Raw genomic sequence first — 27,465 nt, forward strand, 5'->3', positions numbered from 1 at the left:
TCTTCCATAACAACTGTGTCTGACTTACCCAAATTAATGTATTTCTGCATGTATATTATGTCCTATTGTTTTGGTAATTGTTTCTCACACTCAAGGTGGCACTGATGTTAAGTCAAAGCAACTTACTAAAAAATAGATTACGATGATTTTTTGAGACTTTGCTTTTTCTTCTTTAAATTCCCCAGACCACAAAGGTGTTTTGTATTAATCTTGATGGTTTTTGGTTCAGGGTTGTTGTGCAAAATATGAATAATTGCAATGTGTGTGTACCCAGGGTCTGTTAGACAATATTAATACTTATGCTCCTCCATACAACAGCTGTTTGTGCTAAATTTCTGGTAAACTAAAAATAAAATGGAGGCTCTTGGCTGCCTGTTGTACTTTCGATTTAACCAAAAGTCAAAATCTCCAAAAAAAAATTCCTCTTTCACATTATAGAGGTACGTCCCTTATTGCAACAACATTTCGATGCATTTTAGATTGGAGCAGTAGTCCTTCTAGACTGAACCCTAGGAATGCCCTGTATGTGGAGGATCGGCAAACTGAAGTTGTAGTCCTCCAAAAGTTCAAAATATGGGAGTCCAGCTCTGAAAAGAAGGGCTCCTCCTTCATCTGCCCGAGGAACTCTGCACTGGCTCTCCTTGGAGACGAGTGACTCTTTCCCCGTCCCATCATAATTAACAAAATGAGACCTTACTACCCCATCAGAACACTAAGCTGTGAGGGCGGTAACTTTCGAAGTTAAATTAAATGTAAAATAACCACAGTGGGAGAATATAGACTCTTGATATCTTGGAGCTGCTATTGAAACAATCTGAAAGACTCCCTAAGTGAGAACCCTGATTTAGTAAAATTTAAGGTATTACTTGGGGACCACATCTTGTAACCTCTCCTCTGATAAGCAGTTAATGGCCATCACTTGTACACAATCTGGTTTCAGGACGTCACTTAATGTACTTCATATTATTTTGTATTTTCTGCAAATTAGACTGAGAGCTTTATCGATCTTTCTTGCTGCTTTTGATTTAATAACTTGTCTTTAATGTTTGGTTGCAAATCAAATTTGCAGGTAATTCTCAAAGAGGATAGCTCCACACTCCTAGTGCAAGATGATCAAGTGAAAGGGCCTTTACGAGTATGTATAAATATATATATATATTTTTTTTTCCCAGTGCATGACATTGTTACATTTTACGTTATCAATTTCCGTTTACTTATTGGGCTATTGTTGAATTTTAGGTGGGTGCAACGGTTGAAATGAAGTCCACGGAAGGATTGATCCAGGAAGCTGTTGTCAGTAAATTGACAGATGCTAGTTGGTATACTGTTGGTGAGTTAGAATTTTAAGCCACGACAAAGGTCTGATTGTAAAGTGTGTTAGCAAAATGTACAGCAGCGAGAAAATGTGATATGAATGACTGGAGGGCAAGAGAATGTCCTCACCGTACCCAATAAATATTTAGAAAGGGAAGTTGAATTGACTCTTACAATTGTATTTCCTTGCATCATTCTAGGTAATGTGGTAATCTGATTGACAGGGAAGGGCATAGGTGGGTGCTTTCTCCTAAGCTTAACTTGAAATAGCGAAGCTCAAGCAGTATCTAAATCCAGCAGGCTGATCAAGGGCTTTAAACTAGTATTTACGTTCAAATGGACTCTCATAACTGGTGGAAGTGATGCAGAATACTGGAATTGACCAGCACAGCTGCATTGCAGTTTAAAAACTCAGAAAATCTTAAGGGGAGAAATAGTCAAGCCATTGATTTGTATAGAAATTTGGTTCCGGTTCAGTTCCATGATGTCAGCTTGGCTAAACTGTGTTGTAAAGAGTAAGAGTTAGAAAAGATCAGCATTGGATAAAGCCGTGCTGAAGACATCGAAATGAGCTTATTTGCATGATCAACTGAGCAGTTTCCAGTTACTTTCTGCAAAGGCTCACATTTTAATTATGGAGTACTTTTTCGTCACAGTGCTTCAAGCTGAAGCTTCTGGATGTGGAGGTTTCATGTTTTGCAAGAAGTCGCGAAGACACTTCAGGAGAGTGCCAGAAATGTATTCACTTAGTATTCCTTGCATAGTTTCATTTGACACAATGCTTGTTAACTGGCTGAAGACATGGCTTGGCAGTTCGGGCTGGGCTGTTCACATGAGGCACAGGGTCAAGACTGATTTGCATATAGTTGTCTGAACTGGGGTGGCAACGTGAGCTAAAGAATGATGATGGATTCAACCCAGATCTGTGATTGGGGTGAGTATTTGAAAAGTTTCAGCACTCCGTCCATCATGTCCTTGAGTTGAAATTGTAGTAGTACACACTTTTTTTTGTTCCCAAAAATGCCACATTGGTTTTTTTTAATGTATTTTTTATTTATCCTTTAAGTCTACCTAAAGTAATTGTTTGCACTACTATGGTATAGTCCAGTTCTCAAGGGGAATAACTTAAATATCCATTTGGAGTAGTGTACTTTTGATGTCCTGAGACAGTGGTCTTCAAACTTTTTAACGCCGCCCCCCCCCCCCCCCCCACCCCCCTAGTATTAAATAAAAAATGAATCATTGGGGCCGCCTCTAGAAATTATTCTATTAAATTTGAAATGTTTAAATATGTCTAGACTTATTTAATCATTACAGTTATGTTAAACCTTTTAAAAATACAATAAAATACATGATAGTATGTTTGGCAATTCTGGTTAACTAGGCATTACAAACTTGTAAAATTATCCACAGTATGATTATCCAAATCGGGGGCAGGTACGGTTGAAGAATATTTGCCTTTTGACAACACATACTCCCAGGCAGATGTAAATGACTCAATGTGTTAGTAATAGCCCATTACAGAGTGGCTTACTGCTGATCGTTTGTTTGTAAAAGAGTCAACCTCCCCCCTCCCACAGTATGCCGTGGTTGCCCTCTCTGAAGCCAAGAATGACCTCCATTACATTGGGTGCCTACATAAGACGAGAAATATCCTGAGTATGCAATGGCCAGTGACGTTCGCAAACACATCTTACTCGCACTATCTCTACCAGTAAGACTCACTCCTTCTTTCTTTCATGCTCCCACCCTCACTAACTCACACACTCACTCACTCATTCTCACTCAAATTTCCTTTCACTCACTGCTCTTCACACCGAAGCGGACTCTCCCAACTGCTGGTGTACAGGTGGCATTGGTTTGAACTCTTGGTTTTCAGTCACTCAGCTTTAATAATTAGAGTCCAGTATGTCCATCAATGGCCCCTTGCCCTGGTGCATTTTCACCTTCTGCAGCATTGATCGCTATGACCCTGACTCACTTCTGTTCTGTTCCCTGCTCTGTCCTCCTGTTATCAAGAGCCTTGAGAGGCTTAGAGCTGACCTGCTCACTGGCATGTTGATAAAAGCACTAAAGGAGTGTTTTCATAAACACTATTAATTTAAATAATTAACAGTGTGAACAGAGGCTCTGGGTTTTGTGTGGCAGCTCACAGATGACAGGGCTATGCCCTGATGCCTCTGTTGACAGGCTGACACAGTTACCTGCAACTGGCTAGATTAGCTGGTCTGCTACTGTTAATAGTTTGCAGACCATTTGTAAAATGGTTGGCAATTGTTGTGTTGTGGACTGTTGTAAGGAGGTGACTTTGATGCTTGCATCTCTCAACGTTGTTTAAACACCTCATTTAAAAAACATTACATGACTCTAAAGCTAAGGAGTGATTTTAAGATTGACTTAATCTGAATAATAAACCTGAATCCTCTTCCAGCTTTCTAGATAATGTCATGCAATACAAATAATACCAATATTGTAATGTAATGTCTATATTTTACACATTTTTAGTAGACTTTTTTTTCCCCCAAAGTGTTCATCTTACTCGATGGATGGGGGGGCTTACTAATCTTTGATGTCAATAGAAATACAGTAGTGTGTTAAACCCTTTTATTATTCTTCTAGTATTTGATGACGGAGATGAGAGGACGTTAAGGCGAACTTCACTGTGTTTGAAGGGAGAGAGGCATTTTGCAGAAAGTGAGGTAATCCAGGCATTTCCTCCTCTAAATCGTTACTTTATAGTTGTGTGCAGGAGTCATCCTTGCTCTTTTTTTCCTCTTTCTGTTAGACTCTTGACCAACTGCCCCTAACCAATCCAGAACATTTTGGCACACCAGTGATTGGTAAGAAAACCAACAGAGGAAGGAGATCATCTCTTCCCATGTAAGTGTTTATAACATGTTGCACTAGCTCTAGAGTTCTTTTTTTTTTTTTTATGGTATGAACATGTTACAGTCTAAGCATCCAATGTGATAGAGGTGTTTGTGGGTTTTTATTTTATTTTCTCTGACTCGTATACCTAGTTTGTTACAGGTTTTGTCACAGAAATGTCCCTTGCTAGTTTGGTAACCATGTGTATTTAAAAAATATCACTCCAGTGTATATTAAGTGGCTGAGTGGGCCTCATCGAGTACCATTCCATCACTAGCATAATATCTATGAGATTTTCTACAGGAGCCTTCACATAAAAATTTCATCCATTCATCTCTGATCGACTTAACCTTTATCCTCCACAAGGGACCCCCAAAATTTGCTGAATCTTTTGCCACTTGAAAACTTTGAAAGCCTTCTTTTTTTTTTTTTTTTAAACTATTGTTAAGCTAAAATCTTTGTCTATCTAAATGATTTCACTAGAATAGTTTTTTCCAGTCCTTCCATTGGAATAGCAGTGTACATCCTAGACACACTTTTGAAGCGCAGGTATTATACTAGTGCAGGCACGCTTGTGATCTATACATTTTCACCCTGATCTTCATAAAGTGAATATGCCTGTATGGCAACGCCTTTGAGAATAGTTAGTAGGGAGCATTGCAATCCTTTTTAAATTTTATGAGTGTATCCTCATTGAGCTAGGGCTTGTACGTGTGCAGAAAACTCCAAGGCAATATTGGTTACATCCGCATATTTCAGCTACCAAAAAAAGAGGCAGTGAATCCCATCTCTGCTTCCACAAACTGAGAAGAGGAAAGGCCTCCCCGTTAGCAATGCATCGCAAATAAGCCTGAATGTCTTAAAGAACAATTCTGCCCTGGTGGGATGAAATTGCAGCCCTCATACAAATTAGTTTTAGGAATAATATTAAAGACCCATTAGCAAGTTCTAGTTGCATGAAAGCAGCTTTCCTTAACTTGTATTCAATAGGATTTTTTTCCTGTCTGTACTAGCATGTCAATCACTTTCAAACAAACATTTCTTCGGTTTCCAAAAGTTCTGTTCTAAATGAGAAATAGCCTGCTCTTTTTCTGGTTTTTACAAAGGAAGGTGAGGTATTCCGGAAACTCAGCAGGGCCTTGTCTCACTTTAGGTGCCCAGGTACGCAGTCGGCTTAGTAGTATCACAAAAAGGACTGTACTTGTGCAATCCCTCCCCAACTAGAATACGTATCTCAATGGTGCTTAATTCACGCCAGCATGATCGTAAGGGGCTTTAACTGATTTGCATTGACCAAACTTTGCCTTTGAACTCTTATTTGCAATATGGCCTGGATGAAAAGGCAAAGAACCTGTTGGTAGGCACACAGACTTTGTCATATAGAGGTGGCACACAGCCTTGCGTGCCCCCCTGATTCCCGACCCTGCCCAACTTCGTAGGGCACCCATGGGGAAGGTGCTCGAGGGTAAAATGGACCCACCCCCCGGGGCATCCCCTAGAGGCAGGTGCAGTAAAGCAGGTGGATACCTTACTCCCCTTGTAAATAGAGACCACTCTGATACCTTTGAAAGACTGAGGTGTGTGGAATTATTTAACAGGCACATTGTCCTTGTCTGCAACTGATTACAGGTACTCTACTGAACAAATGGGGACAGTGTGCAAAATGTTTAATTCTGGCCCTTGAGCAATGATGTATTAGTTATGCTATCATCTGTTTTGAATGTTAGATGGGTTGAGACTAAGGGTCTCATTCTTATTGATGTTCCCTGTATTCCCTAATAGGACAGAAGATGAGAAAGAGGAAGAAAGCAGTGAAGATGAGGATGAAGATCAGAGACGTCTTAACGATGAGCTACTAGGCAAAATTGTGAGCGTGATGTACAACAGTGAACATACTGAAAATCCAGACTGGTATCCAGCCTTGGTAAGTAGGAACGCTTTTTGTCCTTGTCTAAAACTCTCTATTTCCTCAATTTCTTCCTATCTGGAAATGGGTGTTCAGATTCTGTCTTGAGAATGAGTTACATTGATGGCAGCCTTACATATGGTTTCTCGCCTATGGCACAAAGCGAATAATCCCAAATGGTAGAAACATTTTTTTTAACTCAGGTCGTCATTCTTTATATTTTTTGTTTCCCTCCATTTAAAAATAAAATAAAAAAATTATAAAAAAAATCTGTTCCTCATTGCAGTTTTTTGCCTTGCAGTGAGGGAAAGGAAAACCAGGAAATCACACTGCTAATTCTAATTTGGGTAGACAATGTAATGCCCTTCCTTCAACGTCCCCTTCTCTGTTGGAGCAAGCTTTCCATCAACTCAGGAAACATGGGCTCTGTCGACGGAAAGCTGATGGTTTGCTAAATAGGGCAGACAGGCGCTCATTTTGGCAGATAGGGTACTCCTTTGCAAATGGCAAACTATAAATGTAATGTAATTTTATTTTTATAAAGCGCGACTTACACTCCACGGAGCATCTTGGCGCTGGTCACTCGTGTCCAAGAGGTATTAAAACCAGTGAGCCAGTGAGGTCTCAGTGGGAAAAGTGTCTGGTATCTCTGGGGGTGGGATTTTCGACTAGAGCTAAACAGGAAGTATCTGTGATTTTAAAAATCCATGTTTTTAGAGCCTTCCGAAAGAGGTTCTCTGATGGGATCTGACGCAATTGGAGTGGGAGTTTATTCCAGGCTCTGACTCCAAGGGATTTTCCTCCTTTCGTAGCTAGTCTAAATTTGGGAGTCACCAGTAGGTTTAGGTTGGAGGATCTGAGTGAGCGAGAGGGCGCATATCTTCCGAACCTTTTGGACAGGTAGGTGGGGCCCAACTGGTGGTAGGCCCTGAAAGTGATTAATAGGATTTTAAATAGCACCCTCTTGTGGATAGGCAGCCAGTGCAAGATCTTGAGTGCTGCTGATGCAGACGACTTCCTGGGCCATCTTAGCACAAGGCGGGCGGTGGCATTCTGGACCATCTGCAGTTTGTGCAGTACAGCTTTGCTGGAGCCTGCGTAAAGACTGTTGAAGTAGTCCAGACGAGAAGTAATGAGGGCCACCGCTACCGTCTTTCTGGCTGTCAGGGGGAGAAGGTCAAAGAACCTTCTGAGGCCCTTGATTATGTTAAAACAGGACCCCGCCACAGTGCCTGCTTGTTGTCTAAATGACAGAGCCTCATCAAACCGAATCCCAAGGTTACGGGCCGTTGTGATGGTGTTTGGGGGGACTTCTGCATCTCGAGGCCACCAAGATTTGGGGGAAAAAAGATTTTGTTGTCCAAAAGGGAGGATTTCAGTCTTGCCCGAATTGCATTTGAGATGGTGATTTCTCATCCAGTCAAATGTTGCGGCAAGACAATCTCTCAGATTTTCCTCTGCCTTAGTTGTGTTGTCCAAAACGAGGATGAGCTGAGTATCATCAGCATAGGATATTGTGCTAGGATATTGTGCTGATGTGGAAAGATGTAATGAGCTCTATCAAAGGGGTCATATAAAGGTTAAACAGTATTGGGCTCAAACTGGAGCCCTGTGGTACCCCTGTTTTTAATGCTTTTTCATCTGAGCAGTGGCTTCCTAGTATCGTAACTTGCTTCCTGTGGCTGAGAGTTTTTCAGCCATTCAAGAGCAACTCCTGCTATTCCTGATTCTGCTAGGCGGCCAATTAATACAGGGTGTGAGACCGTATCAAAGGCCGCCGATAGATCTAGCAGAACCAGGACAGCCTTTTTACCCTGGTCCATAGCTGTCTTCAGTGTCTCCACCGTGTTTAGTAGTGCTGACTCCGTGGAGTGTTTGGCTCTGAAGCCTGCTTGGTTGGGGTGTAGGATGTCGTTCTCTTCCAGATACCTAGTCAGTTGTTTGTTTACTGCTGCTTCCGTAAGTTTAAAAAGGAGTGGGAGCAGCGAAATAGGGCGGAGGTTAGAAAGCGTAGTGGGGTCTGCTAGGGGTTTATTTTGCAGAGGTTTGACAGCGGCTAGTTTCCATTTGGATGGGATGGCGGCAGTGGCCAGGGAGGAATTAATGATGGCATTAATGCTCGGATTTACGGTGTCCACAAGAGCATGTAGCAGCAGAGGAGGGCAGCGATCGAATGGGGAACCTGATTTGCTGGAAAGAATAGCCTGACTGGTTTCTTCAAGACTAACTAATTAACTGAATTTTATCATTCTTTGGACTTATGGTTTCAGCAAGGAGGGACTCTGGAGGGTCTGGGAAATCTTTGGTAAGGTCGAATATTTTCTGTTCAAAGTAATTGGCTATAGAGTTGCATAATGAAAGCGAGGGAGGGATCTCTTGTCTAAGAAATTTGGGATTCATAAAGTCATCAACTATTTTAAAGATATCTTTCTGTTTGTTGTTAGAGGAGTTAATGGCTTCCAAAAAGTGGTCTTTTTTTAGCAGTTTTAATCATTGTATGGTATTGCCTCCTAGAGATTTTATAGGCAATGAGTGCTTCTTTTTCATAAGTACCATTTCTTTTCCAAGGTTCTGACCTCTTTTGGTTTTTCTTTTAGAGGGAGGGAGAACCAAGGAGCAGACTTTTTGTTCCGCTTTTTGCTCACTTTATTCGAGTCCGCTGGTCCACAGAATTCTGTGACCCATTTACAGAAACTGTTTTAATCTGTTTCAGTATTTCCAGTCAGATGGGGTTTAGTATCCTCAGCAATAATATACAGATTGGGAGTGTCCTTTATCTTTTTCCAGTATTTCTTTATCTGGACATCGATTTTCATATTGGCGTTTTGGACCCTTTCTTATTTATAGTCAGTTTGAAAGGGACCAAGCAATGGTCAGTCCAGGTTTGAATTCGGGGGGGTTCAACTGTTAAGGTTTTGGTATTAGTGCAGATACAATCTAAAATATGCCCTACTTTATGTGTGGGTTCTTTGGTCAGTATTGTGAGTCCCAGGACATTAGTTAAATCTCTGAGCCATATTGCGTTAGGGCAGAGGTCTTCAAACTTTTTTAGGTTGAGCCCCCCCAGCTGAATTTTTTTAGATGTCGGGGCCCCCCCACCACTTGACAGAAATTTTTGGAATCTGGTACACTACATAATCGACTGCCATCCGCATCCGCATATCCACGCCATACCCGGCAAATAATGTTAAACGGAGTGAGTGGGTGTGGTTAAATGACTGAGGCTTATTAACCAGTCCAAATCAAATTTTTCCAAGATAAATTGTGCGCAAATTATTTTTACTAGGGATTTACGTATGCAGTTGAGTCATAATGGGACAGTGTTATCTGGAGCAGCCCATTCACCTCCAAAGCAATTACCCTCAATTCAGGTAAATAGCTTTCTTTCCATAGCAAGCAAGGAAGGAAAGGTTAGCTCATTTATTTAAACCAGCATTTACAATGCAATGGTCTCAGCATTATTAAAGGTAGAGCTATTGGCATTGCTCATAACTTTTTTTTTTTAATCATAAATAAATGGCAGTCATTTACATTGCCAATAGCTTAATCGTTAAATAAATGGCATTTGCCAATAGCTTAATCACTCCCAAATGCATGACCGATTGCATTTACACCCACACAGAGCCACACACACAAAGCCACCCACACACACATACAGAGCCACCCACACAGAGCCACGTACACACACACACACACACACAACAAACCACATAAGTCAACAACACAATTACACAACATATCTCATACATCCACACCACAGAATTTCACATCTTGCCACAAAATGCATCAGCATACCACATAATTAAATTCCACAACATACCACGCCACAACATACCACTCCACAACATACCACTCCACAACATACCATTCCACTTAATTACACTCCATAACACACAATTCCACTCCAAATTATGCCAGTACTCAATATCATATAATTACTATACACACAATTCCACTGCACACAATGCCAAATAATTCCACTACACCAATCCAATCCACACCTCACAATTCCACAACTAACGGTTACAATCCAACCCACATATTTCTACTTCACACCACATACAGCCACTCCACTCCAAACCAAAACATGTGTGACATAAATTATCATTTACAGCACCAATAACTAACTCTCACAAATGCAAGACCTATTGCATTGCAAATGCTCGTTTAATTTTATGACAGTAGTTGTTTTAAATACATCCCTGGCCAGTTTGGTGGCTCATGTTATAGAGATTTACAAACAACAGAGTAAGCACGACCAATCCTGCGAGTCCCCTTTGGTGTTGTGAAGTAGATGCAAGGTGATAAATTCCACACGCTTTGCCTGGGATAGGCTATGAGCAGATAATGTTCACGCAGAGAACCTGCCTGGGGACTGGGGAGACATTTTCTCTTGGAACCAGTCCCCTTGCTGGTAACTCAGTGACTTTTGAACGCAAGGTCTGACCTCGTGACCATTTTTTATTTGCGATACCCCAAGAAGTTTCCTGTATGAAATGTATTTTCAATGTCACAGGTTTAAGGAAATTGTGATTTTTTTTATTTCATAATTGAGCGATTTTGCGCACCACCCGTAGATGGTCAGCCTTTTACAAATAAATAAATAAATGGACGTATGTCAGCGAATCCATTAGTAGCAGATTGAGTGACTCTAATGACAGTGTCTAGGCCAGACCTGAAAATTACACCACAAGTCTAATCAGAATCTAGTCTGTAACAGAAAGGTCTGAAAAGTTACCACAGGGCAACCGGAAAGACCCACAATGAGCTACTGATGGCAGGTTGTGCACAATACAATTGAAAAATAACAAAAACAATAGAGTTTAATATTTGACGAGACAAGCAATAAATACAATATGAAATGGAAGACTTTTAGGTGTCTCCAGTCAACAGAAAGGGCCCGGTCAATCAAGGTTATGATTACAGAACCCCTGGAGTGGAAAAGGGACAGGATATGGCAGGGTTTCCAGTGCATTATTCACTACATGTATATACACACATACCACACACCTGTGCGTGTAGGCTTATTAGTTATTGCACAAGACACTCATGGAGGGAAATTTAATTTGTAGGAAGCTAGGGGAGGAGCTAAGAGCCCATGTGACTTTAATCTCCATGCTGCTGGTCGCACTTGATTAAGATGTATAGCGCTCAAAGGGGATTCAGGGAGTTTGGTCATATAGCACTAGCTTCGACAGATTTACGATCTTGTGGCACTTCAAACAGCAGTTGTTAACCAATTTCAGCAGTACAAGTTTTGATCAAAGGAGCTACCGCTTAATTAATTTACCCGGAAGTTAAACCTATTGTCTGCAGGGATCGCACTCAAATTTCTGCAGCAGCTACATGAACCCACTGAGGTACCTGCAGCTGGGCACTAACTAAGACAAGCGATGGCATGTAAGACAACGCCCGGGAGTTGTGTGCACGCACGTGTGTGATGATGAAAGATGATACTGGCAATAGACAGAAAAGAGGGAAAGTTTAGGTTTGCACTTTTTTAAAAGAGCAAGATTAAAGTTTAGCTCTTACAGTGGAGTTCGCGCCCCCCCCCCCCCCCCCCCCCCCCCAGAGATGGTGTTGGGCCCCCCTAGGGGGGCGCGCCCCACAGATTGAAAAACTCTGCGTTAGGGTCATTAGTTTTATCAAGGTGGAAGTTTAAGTCGCCTAGTACTGTAAAATTGGCGAATTTGAGAGTTAGATTGCTGAGTGCTTCCTCAAAGCTTTCCAGAAAATCATTCTGTGGTCCTGGTGGGCGATAAATTAGAGCACCTGCAAAGGTATTTTCCTCATTTATCTGGATGCAGAAACCCATGCTTTCTGCCCCCTTTATGTTCGAACATGGTGCATTTAATAGAGTCCCGGTGAATGATGGCCAAGCCACCCCCTCTCTGTTCCTGTCTATCGACCCTCTGAATAAGGTAGCCTTGAGGAACTGTTAGGGCTATTATCGGGTTGCACCAGGCTTTAAGCCATGTTTCTGTCAGGAAGAGCATGTCCAGGTCAGTCTCCGTAATTAAGTCGTGAATGTGCGCCCCGTTTTTGCACATCGATCTGGCATTGATCAATCCTCCTCGAAGGAGGATGTCATGTCCCCTGTTAGGTTGCCACTGCTCAGGGGTAAGATGGGTTCTACACGTACAGCAGCATATTGGCCCTAACCAGTTTTCAACGTTAATGGATTTGTGGCAGTATTCAGTCTTACAGTTTAGGGAGAGGATCTCTTCTCTGGTAAGAATGGGTATTTGCGATGTGATGGGCAAAGTTTGGACAGCATGGCTAGCCCTAGTCACTCCAAAGTCTGAAATTTAATCACCTGTGGTTATGCCTGCATAATGTTTAGACTTAAAACATGGTTTGGGCCAATTTATATATTTGCGTGGGGAGTAGGGGCTGAATCCCATTTTGCCATTTAAGTCTGCAGCAAGCTCTACCAATATGTAGAGCTGCATATACATATGCAGTCAAATCTTTTATTAACTGCCATAAAAGAAGTTAAAAACGTAATTTCTACAACATACAGCTGGGTGGTGACAAAAATCATGGGTGCTAATATTTTTATTTTATATATAAAAAGTATTACTTGGAAAAAAATACTGCTGTAGTTTGTATTCTACTTTTTCAGTTGAACTCTCTCACTGGTGTATGCTTCGCTGGTCTTTTCACTGAGCACCAGTAATTTTGTTCCTTCACTCTTCCCTTTAGTCCAATAAAGGTATGTAGTGGCCTGCAAACGTCCGACCATCCTAAGACAATAGTCTTCCTGGGGTCATCTTCACTCCTGTTTGACAACTGACAAAATTGAATGTTCCTGAAAAGCTCTCAAACAAAAAAAAAGTGGCTACTTTTCTCTGTTATGACCGTGGCCCCTGCTGAAAGGGGAAACCTGTTACTTGACCGCATCTCATCCTGAGAGTTTTGATCCTGCCTTTTCTTTTCCTTAGAAATGGCTTTCAAAAGGGGTTTGCCTTGGTGGAGGTCACACAGGCGACCAGCATTTTTTTTTCTGTGAGGCGACGTGACTCATGTCTGGAGTGGTTGCAATTCACTTGCAAGCTTCCATAAGTGTCTGTTGCAATTTTATAAAGGAGAATATGGCCTTTTGGGGATCTATTCTTTGCTGACTACTATAAAACGTTGCTTTCATCACACTCTCGTCAAGAACATTGCTATTGGAGAAATCATGCCTGCCATACCGTGTGAATCTCGGACTCAAAAGACAACTTTCTGGACCCAGATTCTGACTTGAGGGCAGGGAAATCAAGGTCCAACTAGTTTGATATGGTCATGGTGTTTATTCATTACACAGAATGTTGTGACTGTGACAGTTTTTATTTCAAGAGGGAGAAAATACTTTGAACAAACGAGGATTGAACTCTGAGATGAACAGGTTATCGATGCCTGTGGACAACACAATTCACTCTTGTTGTGAAACATGTATTACACAGTTGTCCCGCCCAAGAATGTTTGCCATGGAACCCAGAGTCTGTACCTTCTAACATATAGGTTATGTAGTCTCTTCACAAGGACCGAGATAAAAAATATGTGCTCCTGATTTAATTGCCCTACCGCCCTATATTAGATTACAAATCCCTTGAAATGCCCCTGGTCACCAGAGCTAAGCGGTCTTGAGGAGTAGCTCTGAAGAACGTGGAGTATCTCCAGTGAATTTAAGTTATTGAGTTCACTTGAAGAATCCATGGTAACCGGTTGCAAAGCCTCAGGCAAACCATTTCCAAATCACAGGGGCAACTTTTATTTCACCATACCCTAATTCCCGAACAATATAACAATGCCCTTTGTTTGTGGCATGTGATGCTCTTGAAATAGATTGTGAAGTTTTCATTTATACGTATATAATTTTGGGGATATTGTGGATGGTTGTATGATGATTAAGGTCTGCAGGGTTGATTACTCCATTTGTCTATTTAGATTATTTTTGCCAGTCTGAGCTTGTTAGTTAGGCACCCTCTCAACACTCACCTCCAACTTCCTAGCCACGTGTTCAGTACTTCAGACTTTTGCTACGTCTGCCCACCTGTCCACTATAAACTAGCATGCACTGAAATCCTTCTCAAATTTTCTGCCTTTGAGAAGATGCAAGAAAACTATTTTCTTCCCTTGACACTTTACAATCGTCAGTGTAGCTTCTGTGAACCATGACCACTTATGTATATCCGTGCTTCTTAATTTCGTAGCAGACATCACACCCACAATAGAATTTACCTGTTCTCAGTTCGATTGCCTCCTTCCTGAAAACAATCGCACTAGTTCAGTCTCAGAAGCTTCTTTGAAAAGACTGCTTATCATGCGGCAAGGTGCCACTGGGATCAATATTCGATTTCCCGGCCCAGTCAACATATGCAAGATTCTGGTAGTTAGTCTGACTGCTCCTTGCATCCTACCTGCACAAGATGCTGATATCCTTGATGCCACCACCTCTGCCCTTTGTTAATGTGCCATACCACTAGGTCCTATTTGTTTCTTACATGTCCTCCTACTTTAAGTTGACAGTAGTGTTCCAAAGCTTTTCCATTACCTATGCCAGGACTATATATATATTATATATTCTGCAAAAGCTCGCAAAAAACGCCGCTTAGGTGCAGAATCACGGGCGTACACCAACTTGTTGTGCCAGCATTATTTTATTTTATTAACCAGTCAAGACGCGTTTCGGCCGTCCAAGCGGCCTTGATCACCTGACCATGCGTTCTGACCAGCCCCATTTTTAAAGTGCAAGTGCATCGAAATTTCAATTGACATGATAAATACTTTCATGTTTAAATACATAACCAAATTTGTTTTACAATAAGAATTGTCCTCATTGTATAATAGCATAAATGCTTACATTATTAACAATTTAGATAAAACATTTCCAAGATATAAATTCAATAGCGGAAAAACTTTTTTCTGCATTAATGCCATAAACTCTGTTTATCATTGTTGTCAATCTGATACGATGCAATGTATAGACTCTTTCAAGTGCTCACCTAAACGTGAAATAAAATTGAACAAATGTATACATAAAATGAAAAACATAGAAAGAACAGTTCTCTACAATCACTTAGTAGTTTTCTTTTTTCTTTTCCAACAACTATCCTTCAGTAATTTTTGACGGGATCACACCAAATTATTGCAGGATAGTTCCCAAGCATTACCTACACAAACATATTTTCATATCCTTCCTAAATCAATTAGAGTCTATATAAAACAACCATACTGATCGAGAATCATTCACTTCATAAATCTCTAAAAGAAGAAAGTGCCATGGTGCTACAGTACTATAGTTAAAAAAGTAACCTGTGCCTCAGTGCTAACGAGTAAAGTGACTTTCGCCAATAAAGTGCATACAACATTATTTAAGAGTTCAGAAAAAAGGAAATTCATAAGTTTAAATGTATATACTGATGATAAAATATATTGTTATGTACTGAGTGTGCTAATTTACTGAACCTCTGTTAAAACCACAATAAATAACACCCCGCGACATATCTAACACAATTGATAAAAAAGGCACATAGATAAAAACTACCCAAAATGTCTTAAAACCAATCATAAAAAACATCTCATACGAGGCATCCAAATATAATAGTTTCGTGTTCGGATCATCTACATACCAGGTAGGAATAGTATTTCAATCATTTTCAGAGATTCAGCTAATCCGTACAGAACATTCTACACTAACAGGATCATTAAAAAAATGGTTTGAAGCAATACTAGGGCTTAAAATCAATCAATGTATGTAGATCCTCTGTTGCATTTAACCCCCCTGGCCACTTAGAATCGAACTCCAAGATGTAATTGGTCTCTGTTCGTCTAAGGCAACAGGGTTATTCTGGTCCTTGTTTGTGATATCCCTTAAATGATGTAAGATGCACTTGCAGCTTGGTACTGCCTATGTACTTTAAGTGATTCAGAAAAGAGGGTGGTGATGAACAGAGTGTCTGAATTAAGCAGACCACTCTTACCCAGTCCAAAGATCAGGGCTTGACCCATCACCGTTTTTTTTAGCTCACTGCACCATCCCAGCTCAGAACTTTGCTATATGCAAATTAGTCTGACCCTGGCCCAGTGCATCATGGGAACAGGGCAGACCAAACTACCAAGCCAATTCTTATACTGGGAAGGAAACAAGCTACCGGGGACCGGTTTCTGGCATTTCAGCCGTCTTCGGCCCGGCTTGCTTGAATCCTGATGGTGCAATGAGCTAGGGACTCACATCTGAGTATACCCTTCCACGCTTATGGTGGACAAAAATGATTCAGAAAAGGGGGTGGTGATGAACAGAGTGTCTGAATTAAGCAGACCACTCTTACCCAGTCCAAAGATCAGGGCTTGACCCATCACCGTTTTTTAGCTCACTGCACCATCCCAGCTCAGAACATGGCTATATGCAAATTAGTCTGACCCTGGCCCAGTGCATCATGGGAACAGGGCAGACCAAACTACCAAGCCAATTCTTATACTGGGAAGGAAACAAGCTACCGGGGACCGGTTTCTGGCATTTCAGCCGTCTTCGGCCCGGCTTGCTTGAATCCTGATGGTGCAATGAGCTAGGGACTCGCATCGGAGTATACCCTTCCACGCTTATGGTGGACAAAAATGATTCAGAAAAGGGGGTGGTGATGAACAGTGTGTCTGAATTAAGCAGACCACCCCAGGGACAGACTGATTTGCATATAGCCAGGTTCTGAGCTGGGATGGTGCAGTGAGATAAATAACAGTGATGGATCAAGCCCTGATCTTTGGACTGGGTAAGAGTGGTCGGCTCAATTCAGACACTGTTCATCACCACCCCCTTTTCTATATGTACTTTAAGTGACATTCGCATTCCAGGACATAAACACAATATTCTGTTTTACATCTTAAGTGTTGCTTGATTTCTCTTGTGGTCCTGGAAAACGCTGTTCTATAGGTTTTAATATTTATTCCAAACTGAGAAGCCTTACAGGTTAAACATCTATAAAAAACCCTTCTGGAAGACAGCCAGTTGTCTTTCTTAAAACTTTCCTGACTGTTTCTAGCCAACATATTGCCCATACTCTTTGATCTTCGAAAGGCTATAGCAGGATTTGAGGGCATTATGTCACCAATCACAGGATCATCCTGGATGAAGTGCCAATTATGCCTGATAATGCCCCTCCATTCCTTTTCTTGTTTAGAGTATGTCAAAATCAATCGGACAGAATCAGCCTTGTCTCTTTCAACTCCCTGTGTGATCTTAGCTTTATATTCAAGGAGTTCCCCTCTCGGCTCCAATTGTGATTTCTTCATGGCAGCCTCTACTACTCTATAGCTGTAACCTCTGTCTAAAAATCTGGCGAAGCTCTCCATTTGCTTTTCCTTCGAATCAATAGGATCACTACATATATGTCTGATGCGAAGCATCTCCCCATACGGTATACTTTTTATCAAATGTGGGGGATGAGCGCTTGTTGCATGGAGTAGTGTATTGCCCGCCGTTGGTTTTCTAAAAAGGGTAGTTGTTAAGATGTTATTTTGTACAAAAACCTGTACATCTAAAAATGTCACCGAGTGCTTACTGTTGTTAAATGTAAAATTCAAGTTAAGATCATTCACATTGATTTCATCTATAAATTTCAACACTCTCTTCTCAGTATCACGCCATACAATAAAAAGGTCATCAACAAATCGCATCCAGGAGACTATGTTGTGGGTGCAAATGTGTTCAAACTTACGCCGGAGGACCAATTCCTCCCACCAACCCATAAACAAACAGGCATAACTGGGGGAGAAACTGGCCCCATGGCTACACCCTGTACCTGCTGATAAAACTGGCCATTAAAAAGAAAGTGATTATTTTCTAAGCAGAAAGACAGCATATCTAATAACCTTTTCGTATGCTGAGCATAATCCATTGGTCTAGTGCTAAGAAAATATTCGGCTGCCCGTAGCCCATCTCTGTCTTATACATGTATAAAGAGAGCTCAAGTCCATTGTTACCAACAATAAATAGGAGCCCCATGTTATGTCCTTGATTTTACCAAGAAAATCACTAGTATCTTGGACATAGGACTCCAAATTCTTCATATGTGTCTGTAAAAAATAGTCGATGTATTTGGACAGGTTTTCCAGCGGCCTTTCACATGCTGCAATAATGGGTCTACCCGGTGGGGTAGTTGGACTCTTGTGGGCCTTGGGTATAAAATAAATATAAGGTGCCAATGGATGGTATAAATTCATCAAAAAAAATTATATATATATATTAATCCCCACTCAGGAGACCCAAACCTTTCCATGATAACAGACTTTTAAACATTGTTATGTATTGCTTTGTATTTCAATGGAGTACTCCTTTTGTAGCATGGGATATTGTTTAATTGGCCGTATGCTTCCCTTAGATAGTCCGATAATGGCCATAGGACTACGTTTCCGCCCTTATCTGAGTTTCGAATTATTAAGCCTTCCTTCTGCAATTTAACCATCAATTGATTATGTTTTCTTTATTGATTCGAATATTTTTTCCTCGTTCTGTTGCTTGCGTGTGTCAATTTTTTAATTTGTGCCACTACATGGTCGCTGAAGGTGTCCAAACCATCATGAGCTGCTAAAGGGACGAACTTGGACTTTAATTTGAATGGGGTAACTGGTTTCTTCTGCCCCTTCATTATTGGTGCTTCTTGTGAGATTGTCTCATCTCCAGTCTCTAGTTGACACAGATCTTAGTATAGATTCTAATCAGAGACCAGTAGTCTCGAGGTTCCATTTCCTGTTACTGAGTCCGTTGTATGTTCTGTAACTGGTTTTTGTAGATGTAATTTTTTTAATTTCCGGATAAATTGGTAAATGTCAGCCCTTGTTCTGGTGTAATTACATTTTGACTCCGGACAAAAACCTAAGCCCAGACATAATTGTTTTCCCGCTTTTGACAGATCTATGGTACCCAAGTTAATTCTAGATTTTGACTCCTGAGTTTCCAACACTGTCAGAGCTGGACTCCTTTTCATTTATAGTTGCTAGTTTCTCCGGGAACGCCCTCGGCCCGCTTCTTTGGTTGTCCACTGCTTGCGGGCCTGGCGTCTCCCGCTTCTCCTGTGGCATTTTGTTTTGCCACTGACCCTTGGAACCGTGGTCTCAATGTGTCCCTCTTGCTTGGTTTTAAAATGTCCAAATCTTCCCCCAATGTTAACCTAATTCCTGCTGTTTTTCTGGCACCTTCATTATCCGATTCACTCTGGTGCTGAACTAGATATTGAGGAAAGTTCCACTGGATGGTTTTCTGTCCCTTCGCTTCGTTTGTTTGCTGTCGCCGCCCTCAGGGTGTCATAGCGGCGTGCGAACGTAAAAATCTGTCCATTGGCATAATCATCTCGATCTCTTTTAAACGTATACATTTTGCGCATTTTTTTTCTACTTTCGCCAATCTGCTTGTCATGTCTTCCCTCATCTTAGTGTCTTGGCGTGAATCCCCTCCGCCTGCTAGCTGTCTTATGCTAGCTTCTAGGGCATTTATTTTTAATTGAAGATCTGCCCCATCAATCTTGGCATTCTTTACCAAAATTTGCACTAAACGTCATGAGGATTCGAGGTTGCATTCACCCCATTCCGCCATCATTAGGGGATTTGGCGCCTCATAACTGGGGGCTAACATGAGGCGCAGCCCCCTAGGGATTCTCCCTACATCAAGGTACCTTTTTAGTGAGCGCGCCTCCCACCACTTAGACTGTTCTTGTTTTTTTATATTTTTCGAACAACTGGAAGGAATCCTTTAGACTAGCAGAATCTGCTCCAATCTCAGTATTGGCTTCTTTATTGGCAGTTGTTTCGTTCTCCAAGGCATCAGAACATCTCTTCAGCGGCAAGCTCACGGGCTCTACGCACGTCATCTGACATTGTTTCAGAAACAAATGAAAATACGCTGTTTTTACACAATATCCTCGGTATTCAATGAGCTTTGTTATCCTAGTTTCGACTGCTAGTCCAAACGAAAGCCCAATTATTTTCACCGATTTATATATTGTGCACACACCTCCTAGACCCGTACAGCCACAGTCCTTGTTTCGCAGCGTTCTTATCGCGTTTGCAGAGCTCCCGGTTGCCGCCTCGGTCTCGTACCTGCTCAGCCGAGCGGTGCTGTAAACATCAGGCAGTATCACTGCTCTGCTCCGCCACGCTAGTCACCTCACTTGTTTTTCCATGGGCTGTTTCCGGGGGGCATCACCAGTTTCCTTTGCCGAACTCCAACATATATATATGTGTGTCGGTCTGTATATGTATGCGTGTGTGTATGTATGTATTATATATATATATATATACACACACCACCAATTTGTCCGTGGTAGCGTGCTCTGTCGCACAGAGGGTGCCGGTGTCGAGGGTGGACTGCCCTCTGTGATAATTATCAATCACCAAATTCTCCAACCAAATATTCACCGCACACCAAGGGAATCTATTTCAATGCTTTATTTGCAAACGTACAAAATGTCCCACTTTCCATCACCTGCACGTTTCAACCCTGCTGTGTCTTGTACACAGTCAAAAAATATATAAATAACTTTTTTTATGATGGGGTAAATACTGTATGCCGCATTTTCTTACTCATATGTATATGTTGAGGTAACCCCCCTCCCCCCCCCCCACACACTGGTTTTAAATATATTCATATTTTTTATTTTCTAACTCCCTATACCCACCCCTGAACCCTAAAAACTCCTTTCTAACCCTATACACTACCCATCAATGTACCCTTAAAAACCCTTACTACTCCTATAAACTGTCGCACCTGAGCCCTAAAAAGCCCTTACTACCATCCCTAAAGCTCTTGTTACCCTTTTTAAATGACTGTCCCTAAAATAAAAAATGTATAGGATATTAAAAAGCATGTCTGTATGTGTGTTTACAAATATAAAAATAAACAGAGGAAAACTCACTTTCAGTATCGCTTCTCCCCCATTCTTTGCGTATCCCAGGGAATGCCCCAATTTCATCACTGTGTAGCTAGCTGTCCATGCCCTATGTGCCTTAAGAAGACCGTTTCTCTGACACTAAATCAAGATTTGGTTATTCCCCAAACTGCCCATTTCTCTAGTAGCCTTGAGTCTGCTGTATATTTAGAGTGGATTAATGGTCTCTGGAAGGCCATAACAAGAACTCCATCTTAATGGAGACCAGTTTAGAAGGGACCTCTTTAATGATTGCCGCCACTCTTTTTGATTTGGTCCTCTAATATTTTGATGCTCTGTCATTGGAGTCTTTACCATCTTATCATAGTTTTCTGCATTGCTCCCCATCCTGTGTCTTAAATTCCCAGTATTGATCATAAGCATCATCCCAAAAATGATCTATTTCTCTTCCCAATCTACGACAAGCCCTACTTCCCATTGTTAAAGCTTTCATTGATCTAGACTCTCCCAAACTGTGTCCTCTCTCTCTCCTCTGCTCCCAGCCCTGTCCTTCCACCCTTACATCTTTTGCCCAACCTCTCCTTGAGCAGCACTAAAGTAGCTAACTCCATAATAGCTGCCCCAGGGCCAAACTAAGCAGCATATTTATATAGATTCATACCGTATTTGATTGGTTCTTCAACAAGTGAGTCTCTTGGTATTCATGTGCTGTAAAAAAATGTCCGTACATATGCATGGAGATCTACTACTGCTTCTAAATCGAGGGAATACCTCTGTTGAATACTAGGATTAGAAGCCCTTTTCCTTTTATTCTCTGTGCTTGCTTTCTACTATCTTCTCACTCCGCCTTCCTCCCATCTTTGACAACTTTCCATCTTTGCTGCATAAGATTTTTTAACTATACTTTTTCCTTCATTGTGGTTTCCATTTTATCATCCTTCGTCATTCCTCAGCATTGGATCTTTAATAGATTTGCATTGTCTTGAAGGAACTCACTGCTGTTTATTTAGGAGCACAGTCACCCCATTGTAGTAGATTGGTATTTTGGTGTATATCTGTGGGACTTCTGCTGAGCTGCCAAATATTATATCCATAACACCTAACCTAGGATAATTTGAATAATGTAATTGACGTGTGTCTAGTAGTGCTTCATAGCCTGTTTCAGGATGGTTACCCTCCTAACGGATTCATTTGAACATATTGGTTAATTGCTTATTTCTCTTCATTCAATTATGCAAATCTATGAAAGATCCAGTGCTGTAGAAGAAAGTTATTTGAGCAAGCGGAGCTTAGTTCATGTAATATGAGCAAAGCCACTGGTGACCCTCGTAGCCAAAGTGTTCCATTGTCTTCGAGAGAGTCCCACTACACCCAGGGAACATTTGATTGTCATTACTACAGCTTAATCTTTAAATCTGTTTGTCTAGTACCTAAAGCATATTGGATCTATATCTGTCCTGCTCTAGTGGTGGTGACGTCCATCCACCAGTTTTTGTCTATAATAATTGATGTGCAACCAATATCTTGGGGAATGGGAATTATTAGTTTAGTATTGGAGGACACCTTCCATCCCACAACCCCACGTAGCCGGACACTACTGTTCTTTCATTTACCCCATCTTGAGGGGTGTACAAGGTCTCAGTAAGTTGTCCTTCTAACGCAGTACAGAAAGAGTGCCACAGAAAGGCTTCTTTCGCTGTTCCTAAAGCACATAAGTTATTATTGTCTTCTAAAATTAGTCATCCATTTGACATCCTAATTTAACCTAAAATATTTTAAAATAAAATATGTATGTTTTTTTCCCCCTCGACTTATTAGGTCGTATCTCCCAGCTGCAGCGATGACAGCCAAACCGTGAAGAAGGACCAGTGTTTAGTTCGATCATTTGCGGATTCCAAATTGTAAGTAATTGGACATTCATGTTGTGTGTGGGTTTTTTTTTTTTAAATAGAAATTTAGTTGGCAGTTCACATTTTTTCCCCTTTGCTTAATGATACGTTATGGTGTAGAAGGGGTTTATACTGGTATGTCCTTGGCAGAATAAACAGATGTGACTCTAAACCTGTGGTAATAAATAAATAAATCTGCTTAATTGGCAATGTTTAAATATGTCCAAACATATCTAACATTGCAGTTGAGCTCTGTTACCCCTTTTTACAAATACCTCTCGTCAGGATATAAATTACAAAAGTCATTAGTGATGGCCCATTACAGGGTATCTTACTGCAGCTCATGTTTTTAACACTAAAAACAAAGCTTGATGCTTCTCTTGACACTGCCTTCCCCACCCCCAAGAACACTTAATGCCCTCCCCCCCCCCCCCACCCCCGATTTGAATACCTCTGCTCTAAACGAATGCACTACTTATTTAGTATGCACTTAGCGGAGAGGCAGTTAGGCTGTCTACAAGTCACAGATCAAAACGAACTGATCTGGTGCTTGACCCCTAGAGCGAAACCCTACAATAGATTGCTTATCTTCCTTCAGCAGAATCTTTCTACCAAAAAAACATTAATCAGTTCTAAACAGTGTTCTGAGCAGTATTGTCCAAGAGTGAGGGCAATGCCCATATAGATCCAAGTGTAATAGCTGGAAATGCTCAGGCTTCCCATCTTGGTTGTACGAACTATAAACAACGGTCCATGCAGTTTTCCAAAATGTGGCACGAAGAAGCTATTGTGTGACTTCCACTCTGCAATTTCCCCTAATTTAAGCTGTATGATATGTAACAACCCCCCACCAGAATAGTATTCTTTACTGTTCTATTGCTGTAGTAACTTTTTCCTGGTGTGCATATAGCCTCTCATGGGCACCTAATATTGCCCTTATAGATTTGATCAGCCCAATAATTAAATCTGTCTTTCAACATATCTCATGGAAAGCCTACTTCTTACTGGAATCGCTGTTTCGTGCAGCTTGAGACTCTGCGTCCCCCTGCCACCACACAGTGTGTTCCGCAAAGATACAGTAGTATTAAAACAGAATCTGTCCCTTGTGCCCAAAGTTGTCCGATTACCACGTAAACTTGACAAGTGATGCGTCTCAGTTTATTAAAATTGAACGGCTGCAAGACTGATTAGTTTATTTACTGTGTTAATTGGAAGCCTTTGAATGTGACTTAACCAACCATTTGTTTCAGAAACAAAACTGTGTTGGTGTCAAAGCAGTGCTAGATTATTACAGTAGCGTTAACCAGCAACTCCCCAAGACAATCCTGAGGGGGCCTTCAGCTGTTATAGAATACAACTGTTAACAGTTAAAAGAAAATCACCTGTGCTCTCTCATCTTAACTTATTGCTTGTTTAATGCACTATACCTTGGCAAAAGCAGCTTCTTGAGCTAGGACTAGGCTTTATCAGTAAATTCCACTTCTCTGTGACCCCTGCATTAACTTTTTTTAGGTCTCGTCCTATTCCATTCCGCAAGGAATGAATAGGACGAGACTATAGGGGCTAAACTAAGAGCTAAACGAAGCTCTCAAAAATGCGGATTTCCAGAAGTGCATGTGGTCTCGTGAACGCGCTTCTATCCGCCTGCCTCTCATCACCACATGAAAGCCATTTGTTGCTTGTTCACACTTCACGGCCGCCAGGCCGTGTCTCCCATTTCTCCTCCCCCGCCCCCTGCTTCACACTTTTCACGGCCGCCAGGCCATGTCTCACATTTTTTTAAACTTTCTTACTACTGTGCTAGTATGCTTGCGTACAGAGAACACCCCTCCCACCTCCCAAACAACATCGAGCGGCAATCCGTGTAGCCATTTATTTATTTTCTTAATCGGGCGCCAGTATGCTTGTTTATTTATTTTCTTAATCGGACGCCAGTATGCTTGCCTACAGAGAACACCCCTCCCACCTCTCACACAGCATGTTTTTTTGCCATTTCTAGTGGTGTTTGTTCAACTTCCACCGTCACGACGAAAACGTCGGTCTTTGAAGATACATGGGTGTTACCATAACACGGAGAAAGGAACACTTCTATCTACAAGCGTCGTCTGTTCACGTGAACAGTGTGAAACATTCATCAAGAAATTCTAAAATTGTATATAATGAATAGTATTTGTTGGATTTGTTTTAAAAAAAAGTTTCTTTAACCTTCACACTCACTTCTATTGAGCTAACCCCGACATGGAAATCTAATAAGTTGTTTTCAATCAACAGTAGAACTCTGAAACTACAAGTTAGAATATTTACAAAACACGTTTTAAAATGCACATAAATAAGCTAGTGATGCTCAAGTCCTTAACGTTTTCGTACATGCTGTTCCAGGCATGATAGCTATGCGTTTCCCCGACCGCATTTTAAGAGCGCTGCTTTTCAGCATGTTTGTTTTCCTTTCTGCCCTCTCGTCGCCGAAGCGCACGCTGCTGTTTCCACTACACTTATTCTCCCCGGCTTCCCCAACAACACTTCCCACACCTGACTGTGCATATGTCCGACCACATTTTAAGAGTTTCTGCAGCGGGCATCTCTTTTGGGTGTGGAACCTTTACGGTGCATGTCCTGCTTTTAGCTCTACCTCTCAGTTTGTACCAAGCAGCGAGGATATTTGTGCCACCCCTGAGTCTGCAACATTTGGAGCCTCTGCTGCGAGCACCGCCACCTCTGAAGTTCCCGTTTTATTCTGAGCTGTCCAGCCTGACTTTACTCATCACAGAATACTCTGAGACATGAGGAGCTGCCTGGCATACGCGTGGCAGCGCAGAGATTTCTTTCATTAGTGAGGTCTTTTTTTAAGCGTTTACACAAATTGCTTAAACAAAAAAAATCTGTTTCAATAGAAAATCACCATAGTGCACCAAGGGAATGATGGTCTGCATTGTCGTTACATGGGATTGCAAACACTCTGTGACCAAAAAGAGGTAGGGTTTGTTTCAGATTTTAATACTACGAAAAAGCATAATGATAACATCACTGCAAACGATCGGCCCGATGATGACAGCGCAGTATATCAGAAAAATACTGTTGTTAAAGTTCATTCGAATCCAAAGTGCTTACCATGAAATAAATATTAAATCTGTGAACTGGACACATTTTTAACTTTCCTAATCATACCGTGCAACATTACTTGTCCATTGTCTCGGTGTCAGTCGGCACACTCCAGTAGCAGCTCCAGACCATACACTTTGTATTACTACTACTACTTTTAGAGTTTCCACTTCACCTAATCTCCCCATGCCTCCCCCCTACGCCCCGCCCTAGAGTATGCACATGTTACTTTTATTTTATATGGCAGCATTCCTAACTCCATTTCCTGCGTGTCTCTTCTCCATCCACCAAATCTATAATACATACTGTATTTAAAGCAGCACGCTCTCTCCGCTGCAGTCCTTTCCCTTTGCATTATTTATGAGCGGCCGTGAAATGCTCACCATTTGTCACCCCCTCGCTTCCTGCTTGCTTCCCCCCTCCCTTCTCGCCCAGTCCTTGTTCTATTTTACTTTGCTTCCTTGCAGTGATCTGCCTGCCTGTGATTTTATGGTCAGCATGCTAACTTGTCAAAATGTGTTTTGGTGCATTTTATCTTGCACTGTAGGTCGGACTCTCAAGTTTTCTCATATTTATCCTCATGTGTTTTAATTCTCACACAGCACTCTTAACTGTTATTTTTCTAGGAGGCCTTTAGTTCGCTAGTTGTCTGCATCTCTCAGAAACTGATTTAAATCGGCAGACCGGTTTCATTTGCCTCCCACCGAAACCCTCATTTCTAGGTTACTGGAGAATAACTCGAAAAGGTGATCTCACTTTTCTTGACTTCAAGCATCCGTTTCCTAGAAGCAAAACGTAGTAAATGTGAGGATCAGGTGTGCAGAGGCGTGGCCCTAAAATACCCTTACATTAGTGCGTTTATAGCACAGATACCCGCTGATTTATATTGTGTGGGCCTTCCTGGGACAGCCCTCAACACACGCACAGGCCTTCCACCAGCCTATCTTTACCTAGGCACCTCCGCAAACTTAAGTTGCCCTCTGGAGAGAAGCATTGTTTTCCAAAAGTCATTATTTGGTGCGCAATTGCTTTTAATGGGTGTCCCATGTCCACACAGAGGCCTTTTCACGGACTCATTTTCACCATGCTTCTGTATCTTGTAGGTTTTTTCTAACATGGAATGCCATGTACGTATATACTAAAGGCCACAACCCCTTTGAGCACTGTTATCTTAACATTTGTGTTTCTCTCTGTCTTATGATGTCTGCCCGGACACCATTTACTTCGGACCCTCACCCTCACACACCCTCACACACCCTCACTCACCCTCACACTCAACCTCACACACCCTCACACCCTCACTCACTCTCACACTCTCACCCACACTCACCCACACACCCTCACACTCCCCCACACACCCGCACACTCCCCTCACACCCCCTCACCCTCACACCCCCTCACCCTCACACCCCCTCACCCTCACACCCCCTCACCCTCACACCCCCTCACCCTCACACCCCCTCACCCTCACACCCCCTCACCCTCACACCCCTCCTCAACCTCACACTCACACCCCCTCACAACC

General features: G+C 41.7%; 1 protein-coding gene across 1 annotated transcript in view; it reads left to right on the forward strand.

Moving 5' to 3' along the window:
- ARID4A (AT-rich interaction domain 4A) overlaps positions 1 to 27,465 on the forward strand; it is a 418,019-nt gene that overhangs the window by 11,773 nt on the left and 378,781 nt on the right. Inside the window, 6 exon segments of the mRNA XM_086937984.1 lie at positions 1,070 to 1,135; positions 1,240 to 1,330; positions 3,934 to 4,013; positions 4,100 to 4,194; positions 5,965 to 6,106; positions 22,771 to 22,853. Of these exon segments, the coding sequence (XP_086794110.1) occupies positions 1,070 to 1,135; positions 1,240 to 1,330; positions 3,934 to 4,013; positions 4,100 to 4,194; positions 5,965 to 6,106; positions 22,771 to 22,853 (557 nt within the window).

This window comes from Lissotriton vulgaris, chromosome 9 (assembly GCF_964263255.1).
Source record: "Lissotriton vulgaris chromosome 9, aLisVul1.2, whole genome shotgun sequence".
In the NCBI taxonomy this organism is placed as follows: domain Eukaryota; kingdom Metazoa; phylum Chordata; class Amphibia; order Caudata; family Salamandridae; genus Lissotriton; species Lissotriton vulgaris.